This window comes from Charadrius vociferus, unplaced genomic scaffold (assembly GCF_000708025.1).
Source record: "Charadrius vociferus isolate BGI_N301 unplaced genomic scaffold, ASM70802v2 scaffold825, whole genome shotgun sequence".
NCBI classification, from domain to species: Eukaryota; Metazoa; Chordata; class Aves; order Charadriiformes; family Charadriidae; genus Charadrius; species Charadrius vociferus.
The window spans coordinates 251,757-268,175 of record NW_009648495.1 but is presented as its reverse complement, the minus strand read 5'-3'; the positions used below and the strand labels follow the sequence as shown (position 1 = coordinate 268,175).

At 44.7% G+C, this 16,419-nt stretch overlaps 1 protein-coding gene across 2 annotated transcripts in view; it reads left to right on the top strand.

Annotated features, from left to right (window-relative positions):
- The window catches only part of DHX30 (DEAH (Asp-Glu-Ala-His) box helicase 30), a 31,091-nt gene that overhangs the window by 4,867 nt on the left and 9,805 nt on the right, over positions 1 to 16,419 (top strand). The window contains exons 1-7 of one of the 2 annotated variants that reach the window (XM_009885684.1): positions 2,144 to 2,177; positions 6,570 to 6,700; positions 9,014 to 9,124; positions 11,287 to 11,642; positions 12,382 to 12,508; positions 13,992 to 14,141; positions 14,849 to 15,001. In XM_009885684.1, the coding sequence (XP_009883986.1) occupies positions 2,144 to 2,177; positions 6,570 to 6,700; positions 9,014 to 9,124; positions 11,287 to 11,642; positions 12,382 to 12,508; positions 13,992 to 14,141; positions 14,849 to 15,001 (1,062 nt within the window). Of the gene's footprint in view, positions 1 to 2,143; positions 2,178 to 6,569; positions 6,701 to 9,013; positions 9,125 to 11,286; positions 11,643 to 12,381; positions 12,509 to 13,991; positions 14,142 to 14,848; positions 15,002 to 16,419 lie in introns of those variants that run through there. The other variant, XM_009885685.1, reaches the window with a different exon arrangement.

Here is a 16,419-nt window from a genome sequence, read left to right as displayed (position 1 = left end):
AATTGTCAGAAAAGAGAAAAAAGGGGTGCGGAGCCCTTCGGCTCAAGGTCGCCGGTTTGAAGCCGGGCCGAGGAGGCCCTGGCTAAAAGTCCTCGCCGTTTCTGATCGCCCGCCGTGGCCTGATGCGGGAGGGAAGAAAAAAAAAAATAATCATAAATGGAGTTTTCGCTAGAAATTCTGATGGATTGAGCACGCCCATCGAGCATCCGCCAGGAAAACTGCTCTGCCGTCGCCGTGCAGCAAGTTCCGTTAGGTCAGAGCTGGAGCACGCTGCGGGAGCAGGCTGTGGGCCGCTCGGAGTGTCGCTTTATCCGCGTTTCGGGTACAAAGGGCTTTGGTCTGGCCTTCCACCAGGTTGTCTTGCTGCCTGAGCTGAATGAAACGCTAATCAAGATACTGACAGTTCTTGTTAACATAAATCCTGATATTTGCAGTGTCCGTAAATCTGTCCGGGGTGATGTGTGTGTCTAAAGTTTGGAAGATTTCTTTGCTCTTTTGGATGTCAGTCCTTCAGCCTACAACGGAGTTGTGTGTGAGAGGGCATGGAGTTCAGGCGTTTGAAGGGTAAATGCTTTCCTGCTGTGCAGGAGGAATCTTTTACTTTTTTAAAAAGAATATTTGAAAGTGTGTTTCGGTGTTGTGTTTTGACAATTGCTTCTCTTTAGATTATGAAGGGTGAAGAACGCTTCTAGTTTAGAAAGATACGAGTAGTTTTGTGCTGAAGCTTACTGCTTCCAGGCTTTGGCTTGAACTACTACACTCTGCCTTTTAAAATCACTGGTTTGGTTTGAGTTTTGTTTCTTAGGCTGTAATCTTCCACTTTGGAAATTTGGTTTATTACTGCATAAAAACTTCTTCGTTGTTCCCCCCTCCTTCCTTCTGTGTTTCCTTCCTGCCCTCCAGCACTTTTTTTTTTAAATTATTTTTTCTCTGTAGTTTCTGAGTTCTTTGGGTCTTAGTTCCATTTTCCTTTCAGAAGCCTTGCTGAGCTTTATCTTGTAGGTCAGAGTCAGATAGTCTTTAATTGTTGCATTCAAGCTGTTCAACAGAGCAAATTAACTTACTTCTAAACTAAATGCTAAACCACCCCAAATTATTGTTTAATGAGCTGGTTCAGGTGTTGCCTGAGAAAAGTAGTAAACCATTTTTTTTTTTTTTCTTCCCTCTCTTGGACTTCATTCCTCAGCACTTTTTCTAACATGTGTTTTCAGAGAGCGCTTTAGTACTTTATCTTTGGGCTCTGGTTCACTTTCCTGGAGTGCCTGTTGCCACCAGTGGCTCACTGGCATGGTTCTGTGTGGTGACTCTGCCTGTGAGGGTCACCCGGAGCTCAGGGGTGTCAGTGGGGAGTGCCCAGCAGCCATGCCAAGGCCGTGTGGGGAGACCTTCCAGGGATTGGAAGGTCTTCCATCCTTCCAATTGGTGTGGCGGATTAACCACGGAAGGCTCTTCTGGTGAGAGTTTTTGGCGATAAACTGATGTCTTGTGAGCTGTCCTCATTTGACTGCTTTTGTTATTAGCCTCGGATGGAGAAATCACCTCTGATCTGAGGCCAGCTTGAAAAATGACAATGTTATATTGGTGTTAATATCTAAGGCTTTGCTTCGTTGGCCTAAATGGTGGAATTTTGGGAGCAGAATCTCTGATGAAGGGAGCTGCTCTGTCTGCTCGGTCATGTCTGTGGCACTTCTTGCTCATTACTGAGACTTATGTGATCTTGACCTCTGTTTTGCTCTAAGAGAGAATCTTTTTCTGAGGCTAATTAAATTTGCCGTCTCATACTATCCCAGAAGAATTTAGGTTGGAGCGGAGCTCTGGATGCCGTGTGGCCTGATCCCCTTCTCAGAGCAGGGCCAGACTGGAGTGAGTTGATCGGGGCTGTGTCCAGCTGAGTTCTGAACGTCTCCAGAGATGGAGGTTGGCCGTCGGTCAGTCTTCTCTGGTGATTCTTCTTTTGAAGAAGCCTTGTCAGTTTTACCAATTTTTAAGTTTTTTCTTGTTTAAGCAAGAACCGCACGTGTCTTTTATTACTGTGTGTACTTGAAAGGCGCTTTGGTCGGGGTTGCTAGATGGTGGTTAAAAAAAAAAAAAAAAATCCCAAAAAAGTAATACTGTGTTGGTGTAGTCCAAACCAAACTGCCAGATGGAACTTTTCTGTCTCCCTCCATCTCTCCCTGGTGAAACATGTCTAGGCTAATTCCTTATGAAATGGATATTATGGAGCCACAGGGCTTTCTTCTTCCCTGTGAATTTTTGATGCGTTAGGAGCATTCTTCACTGACTTGAATTTATTACTGCGGGGGCTTATATCTTGATGAGTGTTGTATTTAATAGTTTGTCCTTGCTGCTCATTTGTTGCTTCTCCAGGGATGCTTGTTTGTTGCTTCACCAGGGGAGAGAATTTGCGGGGAGATAGAAACTGTTGAAATCGATCTTATGCTCCTCTGTCTTCCTTGAACAAGACTATGGGCCGTTTTATGTGTGCTCTTGTTGTACCTGACGGTGTCTTTGCTTGTCAGATTTGTTGAGGTTAATAGAAGGCTTAGCCACTACAGCTTGGAGCCTTTTTTCTTCTTTTTCTTTCAGTGTTGCTTGGAATTATTGACTTTCACAATCAAGTTAAGCTAAAGCACTCGCTGGCTTTGAGGAACTTAAATTAGTTAATTGGCTTCTTTGATAACCCCACCCTGAATTGTCTGCCATCCAAGACAGGGTTTTAATATTCCTTCGTGATCTCGGAGCTGTGGTGTGGACATCGTATTTGTTTTTGACTTGGTAGGAACTGAGTATGAAAATCAACTTTCTTTTGTTTTGGGAGTATTCGGTTATACTCCTTGCCTCTGCAGGGCTGTGACTACCACTAATATGATTCCTACCCAAATACCCGTTCTCAGCAGTGGGAGAACGAAGACACTCTTTGGAGGAAGATGCCAAGAAATCCAATCTGGCAGGGAAGGAAACATTCTGCAAATTCAGTTCTGCTGTTTTGGATTGTTTCTTTAAAAACTACGAGTGAGGCATGGCTTCATGCAAGATAAGATCCTTTCAGCTCTTGAATTTGGGATAATAATGGGCTGAGGGTAATCCATCAAGCCTTAGAGTCGCTGTTGATACGTCAGATGGTACTGCTGAATATGGCATTGTCAGCTATGAAGAATACATTGTGTCTCGGTTGGTAATTCAGAGTCTGATCTGCAAGCCAGAACTAGGCTTTGTTATTTAGAGATCTTATTCTTCTTTGCTCTAGAATGGATTAAGTATTTAGTCCTGACTGAGGAGTCACCTCAAAATGTAAGAAATCGGCTCTGTCATTAGGGAACTGCATTTGGGGGGGGGCGGGGGATGGGCCACACATTTAAAAAGAACGTACTTCTTACCTCCGCCTGTTTTTTATCACAAAATTTCTCAGGGTATTGTTTTTGAAAGGGGAAGCAACTAGAGGCCAAATAATACAGGCTGGTGCTAGAGGGTTTTGTTGGGGGTTTAGGTCAGGTTTGTTTTTTTTTTTTTTTTTTAATTTCTCATTTATTAAGTGAATTTAATAGTGCATTTGGGAATTGTGTTAGTGCTCCTCCCCCCATGTGTCCCAGCGATCTGGAATGGAATGGAACTGCCGAGTGCCAAAGTCTTAGTCACTTTTCCAGTTTTCTTGAACAGGTCAAAGTCTGAGTATAGTGGTGCTTGCTGTATGAGTAGGTAGAAATGTCACATTTGCTGTATAACTACAGAAAATTGGCTAGTAGTTCTTTCTTAGGCTGAGGCTGTTTTCATGGTCTCCTGGCTAATACATAGAAGGTAATTCATGGACAAATAATGTTCATAAATCAGAGTACTTCCTGAATATTCCCCTGAAATTGTCTAAGTGTTTTGCCCAAGTATGAGTGAGAAACGGCAGCCTGTGGGCTTTTTTTTGTTATTTATAATGGAAGATACTGTGGGTGACCATCAGGCATAGGAGAGTGGCAGAAAGCCCCTTGTGTGTTGCTTGGTCTTTTCCACCTTGGCACAGTCGAAGGAGATTGAGCAGGCAGCAGTTCTGATCTGTTCGTTTTGAGGCTGCCCTCTAAATACCAGCTTGTCCTCTACATACCAGGTTGAAAAGTAACACCAACCTGAGCCAGTTCCAGCTGCGAGTCGGAATTAGACAATTGTCGAATTACAATGCGACCTGTCTTCAAATGATACCCAGCTCTTGACATCCTTATCGCAGGCCAGGGAGGTTGTATTTCAGCGTCTCCCTGTATATGGTAAGGAACCCAAATTCCTGCTCTATCTGGTCCGTTTGGCTTCTGAAGGAGTTTTCTCTGAGATTCAGCTGGTTCTTCTACGGAAGAACTTTCCAAACTAAGTGTCCCCAGTAATTATTTTTCTTTCTGAGCTCTGGATCAGCATGCTGGGCTTTTGTTTGTTTGTTTTTGAGAGTGTGATATCATTGTTTTGCTCTCCCTTACCCAAGTATCCACAGTCTGACAAGCGTTGGGCCTGCAGCGGTACAACACAGCTCTCTTGCCTTCCCTGAAAACCTCTGTGATTTCCCCCTTGGTCAGCTTTCAGGTGAGCTATCGTAATAGACCCTCATGACTTCAGTTTCCCCTCGCTGAGCAGCTGCTTGGAGGATGTCTTTTCCATGTGCCTGTATTACAGATGCTTTCTCTTAAAAGTTTGCTTTCTTCTCTGGAGCCAGTTACTGTGTATCTTCCTTACAGCAACTCTGCAGTCGGACTTTTCAGCAACACACGGTGGTGGATCTTGGCGATGCTCTCATGAGTGTGACTGTTGGGTCATTTCTCCTTGGGTTTGGTCGATCAAGCTGAAATTCCACAGTCTGGCAGTACTGATGATTATGTGTTGCTGGCTTCTCGCTCGTTGCTGAAACTTTCCCTGAGTACCTGTAGAGAACTAGAAGCCTTCTGAAAAGTAGCGCCCGAACCGATTGATGGTCTGCAAGAAGATCAGTGAAGTTCTGACTGCCTGGGGAGCATGTGTTTGTGATGTTGGGTGAACATAGGGTCAGACCTGCTTAGCTGTGCTGGCTGCTGCCAGAATGGGAGATCCCGTTCCTCTCTCCTGTTCCTTTGCACTGGTTCTGGGTGCCTGCAGGACTGTGCAGTTGGATGATTTTCTTTTGAAGCGAGCAAAAACCCGCGTGCTCCCTTTTTCTGGTTTAGCTTTCTGTCGGATTAGGGCTGCAAATCATCCCTCCACATGTTTGGGTTTGTGCCAGAGCTGGAGCAGCGGTGGTGTCGGAGAAGTGGCACCTACCCCTTGCCGCAACGGCGACCTGGTAGATCTGCCCATTTGTGGGAACTGTTATCATGTTAAACTTAATTTGATCTTGTTTGGGCTGCTGCTCAAAATAAAGGCTCTCCCCTACAGTGCTGGATGCAAGCGATGCGTGTGAGAGGTGAGTTGGAGCAGCTTCCTCGCCAGCTAAAACTGCTGGTGGTGGCATCAGCGAGGAGGCTGGAACGTGAGGTGGGCGTGACGTAGCTCTGTCTGGGGGCACTGTGATTGTCATTATTGTTGGGGTGTTTTTTAATGACTAATTTGAATTGATCGTTAATATTACCTTTCTGCAAGTGCCGTAGCCTGAGCAGCATTTCTCACCTGCTGAGGCAGGGGACCTGTGCTCAGCTCAGCCAGTCCTACCTGCTGCCTCAGGCACCGCTTCTCGCCTTCCTGCTTAGGCTGGTTTATCTCTAAAGACTGTGTTGGCAAACTTGTTTCCAGGGGCTTCTCTGAGCAATTTAGTACCAACCCATATTCCCAGCCTCTAACCAAGCCATGTCAATAAATTCAAGGTGAAGGGACTAGAGGTGAAGTAAGAAGTCCCCAGATGTTATTGCATGTTACTACCGATGGCTGGATCTAGTGTGTAGCTTGTGTGTTGTCGAGACCCTTGATTTAACCCTGCAGTGATATGCGTGGTTCAGGAGGGGGATGCAAATACCCAAGTCTGTTCAAGTTATTGCTTGGTTTGTTTTTGATGTCAAAGAATGATGAACAGAGCCTCTTTTGCCTCCATGGTGAGGAAACAGCAGCAGCTCCATGCGTTAATCTGGGCTTTGAACTCTGTCCTGGGATATTTGTATTCAGATTCATCGGATATATGTAGTCTGTTTTTTTCAGTTGATAGTATATTGTTTGGGGGCTAAAAAAGTCGTTCTAAACTGTTACATGATTGTTAGTGTCACTGAATCACGTCAAACTGTCAGTGCTGCAGCTTTAACTACAGGATATTCATACTTCTAAAAGAGGGGGAAACAAACAGTCTGTGCATTTCAGAAGTATGGGGGATGCAGTACTGTTGCCTGTTTTGGATTTGCAGTGTCATCTTACATTTGGAGCTCAGGAGAATTTGCACTCCTGTGTACCATTTTGCTGATGCCTGGAGACGTTGTAGGTGAACTACTTAATATCTCTGCTTACTTTTCTATCTGTAACCTTAGAGACATTAGTGCTCACAGAGCTGCAGCGAAGCAGGTGTTATAACATGTCTTGGAACAGGACTGCACAAGAACTATAAGACACTTAGTTCCTCTGTTTTTTGGTTTGGTTTGTTTTTTCAGATTCCAGAGACTTATTAAAGGAATTTCCACAGCCTAAAAACTTGCTCAACAGCGTGATTGGACGAGCCCTGGGCATTTCTCATGCAAGGGACAAGCTGGTGTACATCCATACTAATGGGCCAAGAAAAAAGGTAATCCTGTTGTGCTGGGGATGGGTGGCGGGTAGGTGTGTTGCATATGGAGTGGGACACGAGCCAAGAATACTGCTGATCCTGGAAGTAACACTAAGAGAAAATTACAGAAGTGTTTTAATTCCACGCAAAAGTTGTGTGATAATCTCTCAAACAAGAAATACTCTCACTTCTTCCTGTTTCTCTTTATTTTCACATACTTTAATAGGTGTAAATAAACGTAGGTCCTGTCCCTCTCCTTTTGTGTGGGGAAGGATGGATTTTTTTCTTTTTAGTAGCTTGCTGTAACCAGTGTTTCTCAGCAGAAAGACACGTAGTCTGCGCTTAAATGTGTTGAGCGTTAGAAAATTAAAATTTAAATGCTGTATTTTAGATTGTAGTAGGCCTAGACATTGTAGATTCTAACAGAACAAATGCCAAAGCCTAAAATGTTCAATTACAATCAGAAAAGAAAAAATTGTTTGCAGTGGAGGGAGGCTTCTAATACTACTGAAGGGCAAAACGAAATACAGACTCTTTTTTTTATTAAATGAAGCAGAGGAGTTCCAAGCAAAGTTTGCCAAATAGTCTGAGCTTTTACTGGGATGCGAGAGGCCTAGACCCGAATCCATGCTATAAACTGAGCAGAAGTTCTTAACTGATGGGTGCTCTGTGATGGGTTTGCCTCCTTTTATCATACCAGCTCTCATTCTAGAGCAGAAAGCCCTTTCCAGCTGAAGTTTAACTGTAATGTACATTCCAGGAAAAGATTCAGTTCTGATGGATTAACATTTTCCAATAACAATCTGTCTAAAGTTTCCCAGACAGTTTTTATTGCCACATCCTTTTTAAGCATCCTTGCATTTTAGGCAATACATTAGTAATGGTTACTTTAGAGTTCCTTTATTATTTGTGTGTTTGTTTTTCCTGCGTTTCCTCAAGCAGCAGTGCAGTTTCCTAACTTAAATTTTGGAATACCATAACCGATGCCTCATCATTTCAGTTTCATAATCGGTTCACATTCTTGCTAGCACTTAAATAGATTAACGTTGAGGATAGCTTCAGATTAAAAAAAAAAACAAAACCAAAAACAACAAAACAACAAAACCCAAAAAACTTAAACCAATAAAGGAGCTCTTGGAGAAAATCAGGGCTGGATCACAAAAAACCCAACCCCTAAAAAAACCCAAAACTAAACCCAACAACCCAGAAAAAGTGTGTGGGGACAGAAGGACAGGTGAAACAACCCGGAGAAGTCTCAGTTAGAAGCGAGCAAGGCTTTTTTTGTGAGCACCAAGTAACTTGGCCTTCATGAGACAACTTTTTTTTCCTCAGCAGGTCTGTGCCTTTTCATGCAGAGCCCCTAGGCAAAATACGCAGCAATTTCCTACAGTGAGATGAGATTCAGATGGCAGGCAGGCAGCCAGATGCAGACTGTTGAAAAGTCAGGAGCCTTTTCTCTAGCCTTATAGGTGGGGTTTTCCCAGCGGACCTAAATGCCACCTTTCATCTTTGCTGCAGAAACAGGAGAGAATTCCTTAGGCATTTCCCTCCTTTGAGCCTTGCAGAAACTCAGCTACAGCATCTGCAGGGCTAGGAGTAGAAGGAGTTCTTGATTTGGAGCAGTTTTTTAAAAAGGGCAGGGTTCAGCTTTCAGCATTCTTTGCCTCTGCAGGTTTTTCAGCTGCTCTCATCCAGCTGTACTAGGATGAGAGGAGCTCTGGTGGTACTGTTAGTTCTCTTAATAGCTTGTGTTGGGCAGCGCAGACTGAGGGCTGGGTTCTCGTGTGCCCAGTGAGTACAGTACCTGTGTGGGTAACTGTGATGAAATATGCTGCTAGTTAAAATTACAGCAAGGAAGCAGTTAGGAAGATTTGCTTGCCGTTGTAACTGGAAGTGTGTCAGAGTGTGCATGTTGCTTCTCAGGCATGGTTTGGTATGCTGCAGTGTACACAGGAGCAGTTACTCGAATTGTTCTGGTAATGAGCTCTTGGCATTTAATTCCTCTGAGCTGACACACTGCAGCCTGTGAAGTGCTGGCCCAGAGTACGTGGCGCTGTGCTGGAAGTCAGCCTGGCTTCTGGGCCTGGCTAAGCTGTGCAGCTTCTATGTGACTGTGGACACCTCGTATCCCTTTCTGAGGCTTTTCTTTCTTTTAAGTTACTGGAATGGAGCTTCCCATAAAGGGGACCGAACAAGCAGTTTGTTTGGGACTTTCATTTCTAGTTCTCTTCTTTGCCTGGAGTTCAGACGTGTTTGAAGTAGGTATGCTCCTGGTGGAGGAGAGAGATTGTTCTGTACTGTCTCAATTTACTGGTTGTCTTTGCTTTTCAGAAAGTCACTCTGCATATAAAGTGGCCTAAGAATGTGGAAGTGGAAGGCTATGGGACCAAGAAGATCGATGCCGAGAGGCAGGCAGCAGCGGCAGCATGTCAGCTCTTCAAGGTGAGCTTGTGCTCCTCCTTAACTTGAAGAAACAAGCCTTTGAGTGCGCGGGCCTTGTCTGCTTCGGTGATACGATTTCTGACTTTTATCTCTCTCTTTGCCTGTTCACTTTCTTAGTTGGCCTGTTAATCAGGGGTAGAGGGTGAAGTCTTGAGCTGTCTGAATCTGTTTGAGCTTAAAAGCCCACTTACTGCGGCCAGGCATAAACTCACAAAATTCTTTGAGTTCCGCTCTTTGTTCTTTATGTCCTAGACCTTGATCAGCTTCTCTTAGTCTCAGCATCTGTGGCGAGAAGTAGAGCTTCCCTTGGGTATATTTGCTGTTACTGTTCACTAACTCACTCTTCTGCCAGTCTACCCGTGTACATTTGCAAGCGTAGTACCTTCAGAGGCTCTTGTTTTCCTCTTCGTGTAAGCCATAGTGTGTCAATTACGTGTTCTGTACGATTACTCTTTTAAAAGTTATGCTAGTTTACCACTTGTTTATAGCTGGAAATGATTGATATGTGTGCGTAACCAGTATCAAACAAGTACAGTAAAGTTATAAAGGTCTCCGTTTAAGATACGGCATTACATAGCAGCTACCTGACAGTAAGATGCAGTTTTATTGTCAGTTCTGCCACTCGCTGTTGCCTGTTAACCCTGCGCAAGTGAGTTTGCTTTTGGAGTTTCCCTTTCAACTGTGGAGTAGGAACAATGATATCTTCCTACTAAGGAGCCTAGAAAAAATGCTGCAGGTGCTCTGACAATAAGAGACCTTTTTGATTTGCTTGTAGATAAGAAACCTACGTTAAGAAATAACTGTTTAGTTTTTTAATTAAGCCTTCAGAAGTTAAGAATTGCAGCATTAAAACGAGCAGTTTCTTCAGCTGGCCTCCATGCTTGGGCTAGTTTCTTTAATCCTGTGATTAGCAAAACCTGTTTCACTGACTGACTTCACCTGAGGAGTGGTTGGTGCTCGTTCAGTTAACGTTCACTGGAAGTACGTTATTGTTTTATCCTCACTGGTCAATATGCAACGAAAGCATTGTTTCCTGCTTTCTTTGAGAGCCTAGTTTTCAAAGGAAAAAAAAAATCCTACCTACACTTAGATTTTTCTCCAAATTTTGGGAAACTAAAAAACCCAAACAAAAATAACTCCCTGAAGCCGCTTAGATTTTTCTCCAAATTTTGGGAAATAACTGAACTGTATTTTCGGTATAGAACTAAAAAAAACAAACAAAAATAACTCCCTGAAGCCATAGGTTCAGCATGCAAGGTTTTCAACTCTGATGCTATGCCAGCTAAGCCCGTAACCTGTCAGAAGACCTTCGTGATGGGAGGCCTTGTGCAATCATAGCTATAGATGTAGCTACAAATACTGTTTTAAATAAATAGAATCAGTTCAAGAAAAGTAGTAGTGCCTAATTGGTGCAGAGACTGTCTGAATATAGTGACTTTGAGTACAGCAGCTAGCAAAGTGAATTCTTGCCGTCTTAGGCTCTCCTACAGCATAAAATAACACAGCCTTGTCTAACACGGGGCTATTGGGAGGCCTAAAGATGTAACTCTTAATTTATTGCAGCAGACTGGTAAGACACGGTGCTTGTTGCACTCTAGATTTGTCTGCAGCTTCATGTAAGGTTCAGCCCTAACTGTAGGTGGTAGGCCAGCAGTAATTAGTAATTCTGTTTCAAAAACTAATGGGTTAGGGGGATCTTCCTACTGCTCATACAAATAACTGGTCCTGTGAAAAGGAAGGAGATGAACCATTCCCTGAATTCTCATTTTGTGTTATCCCACATCATACATGTTTAGACTAGCTTTTCCAAAAAACATGCATTTCGTGCTCTGAGGTGGGTTTCAAAACTTCAGAATGCTAAATATAGTTAATTGTTTGTAAAATACCAATAAATCTTGGGCCGCCCTTTCCAGCAAGCTGTACGATGCTAAGCAATTGTGCTCTAGGAGGTGAGGTTAGTGAGGAACAGATTCCCTTCTTAAGAAATAATGGCAGGAGGAAAGCTTTAAGTTTCTGAAAGACCCTTTTCTTCCTCTTTTTCTCTGGGAGGATATGAGGAAATTGCTCCTGCGTTTCTCTCCTTTACCAGATGTATTTGGGTTTCCTGTAGTTACCCATACCTGTCTCTTTACTGCAGCTAGCAATGCATTTTTCTTTTGTAGGGCTGGGGTTTGCTGGGGCCCAGAAATGAGCTCTTTGATGCTGCAAAGTACCGGCTTCTCGCTGACCAGCTTGGCTGTCCCGACGAGAGGTGGTGCTCAGAGGGCAAGTGGCGCTCCAAGTCTGGACCTTCTCTTGCTGACTTGTCAACCTGCTGGCGACGGATGGAGCCGGACGATTCCATCCAGCCCATGGAACAGGGCAGGATGCCTAAAGCAATGAGGAGAGAAGAGCTGGAGGAAGGGGAGCTAGAAGAAGGGGAACTGGAGGAAGGAGAGCTGGAAGAAGAAGCAATCGATGTTTCTGATTATCTACCTATGGCACATCAAGATGCTCGAACCCCAGGCAGAGATGTGAGGTACGTCTGCCCTGATAGCTGCTAATCCAGGGTGGTAGCTGATGCACCCCTGCAGTTCCTCACAGCTGAGCTGCAGCTTCCCATGTGGCTGGTGTGGCCTGTGGATGGGCCAAACGCTGACTACTGTACCATTCTCTGTGCGAGCAGTAGTGGGGCAGCCTGGTCTTGTACCTGGCTGTCATCACAAGGGAATGCACAGGCATCTCCTCTGGAGTCTTGTCCTTCGGATAGGCTGTGAACTGCTCGTTACCTGCCTTTCTTGTTCTGTGCCAAAAGAGGCTTCCATTCCCAGAAATTGTGCGTGTGCACTTAGACCTTTTTTGACCACCCTGGTTTTGAGGGCAGTATTAAGTCTGCTGCTTTTCATCCCCGTGGTTGCTTGCTTGACTCTATATTCTATGAGCACAAATCTTTGGTTTTAACAGGAGTAACATCAGGAGTGGTGCTTGTTTTTAGGGATGTTCTTTGGATTAACAGATGGAATAAATAATTCTGAGTATCTGTTGATGCTGTCTGGTTTGTAGTGCTAGTGTAAAGGTTTGATTATTTTTTAGTAAGTGTCTTTGCTGGGCTGGGTGATTGTTCTGTGACTGACGGATTTTAGTAGCAAGATACAGCATGACTTTTTGGATGACCGAAATTATCTGTCCCTTTACTACTCAGTAGCGGACCTGAAGTGAGGTGGGTCTGAGCACAGAGTGGGTATTTGTATATCAAACTGTTCTCATCTTCCATCTAGCCGAGGAGGGAGTTCCATTGAAATGACAGACGACAACACTGCCATCCGTGCCCTGACGCAGTTCCCACTTCCCAAAAATCTCCTGGCCCAAGTGATTCAGATTGCAACCTCTTCCTCCACAGTCAAGGTAAAGTGCTGTTTCACCCCTGCTAGGAACAAAGCTCAGACTCCAACCCAGCTGAGCTGAGGCTTCCCATGTGGCTGGTTGGGCCTGGGGATGGGCCAAACACTGACTACTGTACCATTCTCTATGCGAGCAGTAGTGGGGCAGCCTGGTCTTGTACCTGGCTGTCATCACAAGGGAATGCATAGGCATCTCCTCTGGAGTCTTGTCCTTCGGATAGGCTGTGAACTGCTCGTTACCTGCCTTTCTTGTTCTGTGCCAAAAGAGGCTTCCATTCCCAGAAATTGTGCGTGTGCACTTAGACCTTTTTTGACCACCCTGGTTTTGAGGGCAGTATTAAGTCTGCTGCTTTTCATCCCCGTGGTTGCTTGCTTGACTCTATATTCTATGAGCACAAATCTTCGGTTTTAACAGGAGTGGTGCTTGTTTTTAGGGATGTTCTTTGGATTAACAGATGGAATAAATAATTCTGAGTATCTGTTGATGCTGTCTGGTTTGTAGTGCTAGTGTAAAGGTTTGATTATTTTTTAGTAAGTGTCTTTGCTGGGCTGAGTGATTGTTCTGTGACTGACGGATTTTAGTAGCAAGATACAGCATGACTTTTTGGATGACCGAAATTATCTGTCCCTTTACTACTCAGTAGCGGACCTGAAGTGAGGTGGGTCTGAGCACAGAGTGGGTATTTGTATATCAAACTGTTCTCATCTTCCATCTAGCCGAGGAGGGAGTTCCATTGAAATGACAGACGACAACACTGCCATCCGTGCCCTGACGCAGTTCCCACTTCCCAAAAATCTCCTGGCCCAAGTGATTCAGATTGCAACCTCTTCCTCCACAGTCAAGGTAAAGTGCTGTTTCACCCCTGCTAGGAACAAAGCTCAGACTCCAACGGGAATCACTTTGGATGCTTTTTTTGGGCAACTGAGAACTGGGGAGAGAAGGAAAGTTAAAAGCAGGCCTAGAAAAATTAGCCTGAAGAGCAGGGAAAAGACTTTGTGGTGAGAATTGAGGAAGTGCCTTAAAAGAACCATGAAGAATGTTGTTACTTGAGGCCAGGGTAATAGAGGAGCTGCTGTCTGAATGAAGGCAAATATTTTCTAAGGTGAAAAAGGCTTGTGTTTCCCCGTGTATCTGCAACAAACACAAGTTTGTCTTACTCGGAGCAACATGTAATTTCTGTGCTGACGGAATCTTTCCACAACTCAATTCTTGCCAGTATCCGGTGATCCTCCTCCTTGGTATGTGTTACCCACCTCCTTTCCAGACCTCATGTGCTTAGCAAACAGTAGCTGTTCTCTGCCCTATAGGCTCTCAGTGACGTTCTCCACGCAGCTGTCTGCTCTCACTTCTGCTTAGCCAGTGTCTTGTGAGGCAAAGACCAATTGAAGCTCTGCTTAGAAATATTGGGGTGTATTTGAAAGTGCCTGTCTAGTTATGTAGTCCCTTAACACAGCCCCAAATCTGATGTAGTTTATGGGTCTTTTAGGAATACATGCAGTTCCGTACAGTAGGCACCAAGACCAAGATCTGCAAGCTCACGCTCCGCTGGCCCTGTCCAATGACTTTCGCTGCCAAGGGCCGTCGCAAGGTGGAAGCAGAAAACAAAGCAGCGGCGCTGGCCTGCCAGAAGCTTAAGGTAAGCGCCCACGACTCCTGCATCCCGTGTCTAATGCGTCTATGGATAGAGGCTCCTTGCACCTGACTTACGGTATTTGAGCTAACGGGGTGATACCTGAAACTTCCTGACCTTTGACTTCATGCTTAATGAACATGTATTTCCAAACTTTAAGATTCAGTGTGAACTACTGTTGTACCCCTTCAGTGTCTAATCTGTTGTGCTTGTTTTGAGCCTGCAACAGTGATGTGTAGGGATCACCCTGGAAGTGTTAGCCTGGTCTCTTGGCCACTTTGCTGCTGTCTACTAAGACAGGCTGTCTTCTTGTTCTTGTGAGGCGGACTAATCCGAACACATTGCTGCAATAGTTTTACTGCAGACTAGAGTCAGGAGAGGGGAAGTCCAAGAAAATAGCGCAGGACTTTTTATTAACTTGGCACAGCATACCAGAACCATAGCAAGAGAGTTAACAGCACTTGAAAGGGCGTTTCGTCGGATACAATTGTGGCTGCTGTTTCTTTGATGGGTCTGGTTAAAACCTTCCAGCAAATGTTGTGTTGAGGGCAGGTAGCAGTTGGCTCCAGTGTGTCTGTTTCACCAGAGTTGAGATGAGATCACGTCTTGTTTCTTGCTGTCATAAAACATGTGGGACCCATGTGCTGTATACACCAGCACTTCGTATGCAGCAGTCTTGTGCCTGATAGTCTTGTTTGCCTCTTTCTTTGCAGAGCCTTGGCTTAGTGGACAAGAACAACAACCCCCTCAGCCATGCTATGTACAACATGACTTCGCTCCGGGAGCTTGGTGAGAACCAGAGGAAACCCTGCCACATCAAAGTCCCTGAAGCAACCCTGCGCAAGATTGAGAACTATCTGAATCATGTAAGGCTTGCTCAGCTGTCCAAGAACCACCTTTGGCTGATCTCATTTAACTTCAGGAATTGCACGTGGGTTGAGAGCTTCATGCCCAAATGTTGAAATAATTCATAACTTGGTAGTTTGCCACAAAAACTGATCGGTCTCTGCTTACCTTTGGGGAAGGGAGACCCTTTCTGGGCAGTGGGCCTTCTCTGTGTGCATCTGTGACGTTTGCCTGTAATATTTGGCTTTTGGGACGTTACAGGGTGCAGTTTTGGCTCACTTGTAGCCTCCTTTGTAGGCTTACAAACGCTGCCTCATGCAGGTGTTGGTTTCGTTAAACTCTGGTTGTGCCTCGTAGCTTTACAAGGACCAGGGGCAGGTACTTGCACATCTCCCTTGGGAGTGTCTCTCACAGTTTTGTACATCAGTGGTGGGTGCAGGTCCTCAGGCACCTGGTGGTGCTTTCACCCAGGAGATCCCTCTTCCTGGTGGACCAGTGGTGAACAGACACCCACGGGAGCTGAAGCAGTGCCGAGACAGGGTTCCTTAGGAGCATTCACTGTCAAACCAGGAGTTAGCACTAAGGTAAGGTTGAGCATAGCTCACGTACAAATGTTTGTATCTTACTGACGTCACTGAAAATAATGTCCATGTTTGGAAGTTGGCAAGTCACTGATGTAGCACTCTTGGGCCTGCTCAGTAAGGATCTCTGGTGATCTTCACAGTATCTTACAGATACTGTAAAGTAAACGAGGCAGTAGTGAATGTCCTAGAAAGCCAAGACTGTGCCTAAGACAGCAGCCGCTTCTGAACGACCTGCTGTAAGCAGCCGAACTAAGGGCTAGAAAAGTTACAAAAACAGCAGCATCTTTAAGGAGCTTGGTCTGCACCCCATGCTTCTGTGACCACAAGCTGTCACACCATGCATGGAAGACTTGGATTTGTGACTCTGAATAAGGCTGAATCCAAAAGTACTGTTTTGTAGCTGAACTTGTAATCCTGTGAAAATCTGGGCCAATGTTTGGATTTGTGTTCTAGACAATTCCTGACCTGTTGTTGCTCCTTTTAGTTCTTCCTGTGGGATGTGGGACTTCTGCTTTTTCTTTTGCCAAGATGGAATATTTCTGGCTCAGCTGAACGCTTACATTTTGTGCAAGTTACGTGGCTGGGCTTCCTGAGGGAGAGAAGGGTGGTGGTGTAACTTGATAGTTTCCAAAAGTTGTCTCTGAGGGGCCATTGCATCACTTGCATGCAGTGTAGTCGCTGACTTGGGAGAGCTTAAGTTACTGGTTTGTGCCTGTCAGTTCAGGCATCGGTGCTAATACTTCTCTTAAAATAGGGGATGCAATGAGGAAAATGCAGGGAGTTAATTCTCACTTTAAGTAGCCTGAATTCAGAATATATAATACTGAGAACAGAATTGAATTGAATTGAATTCG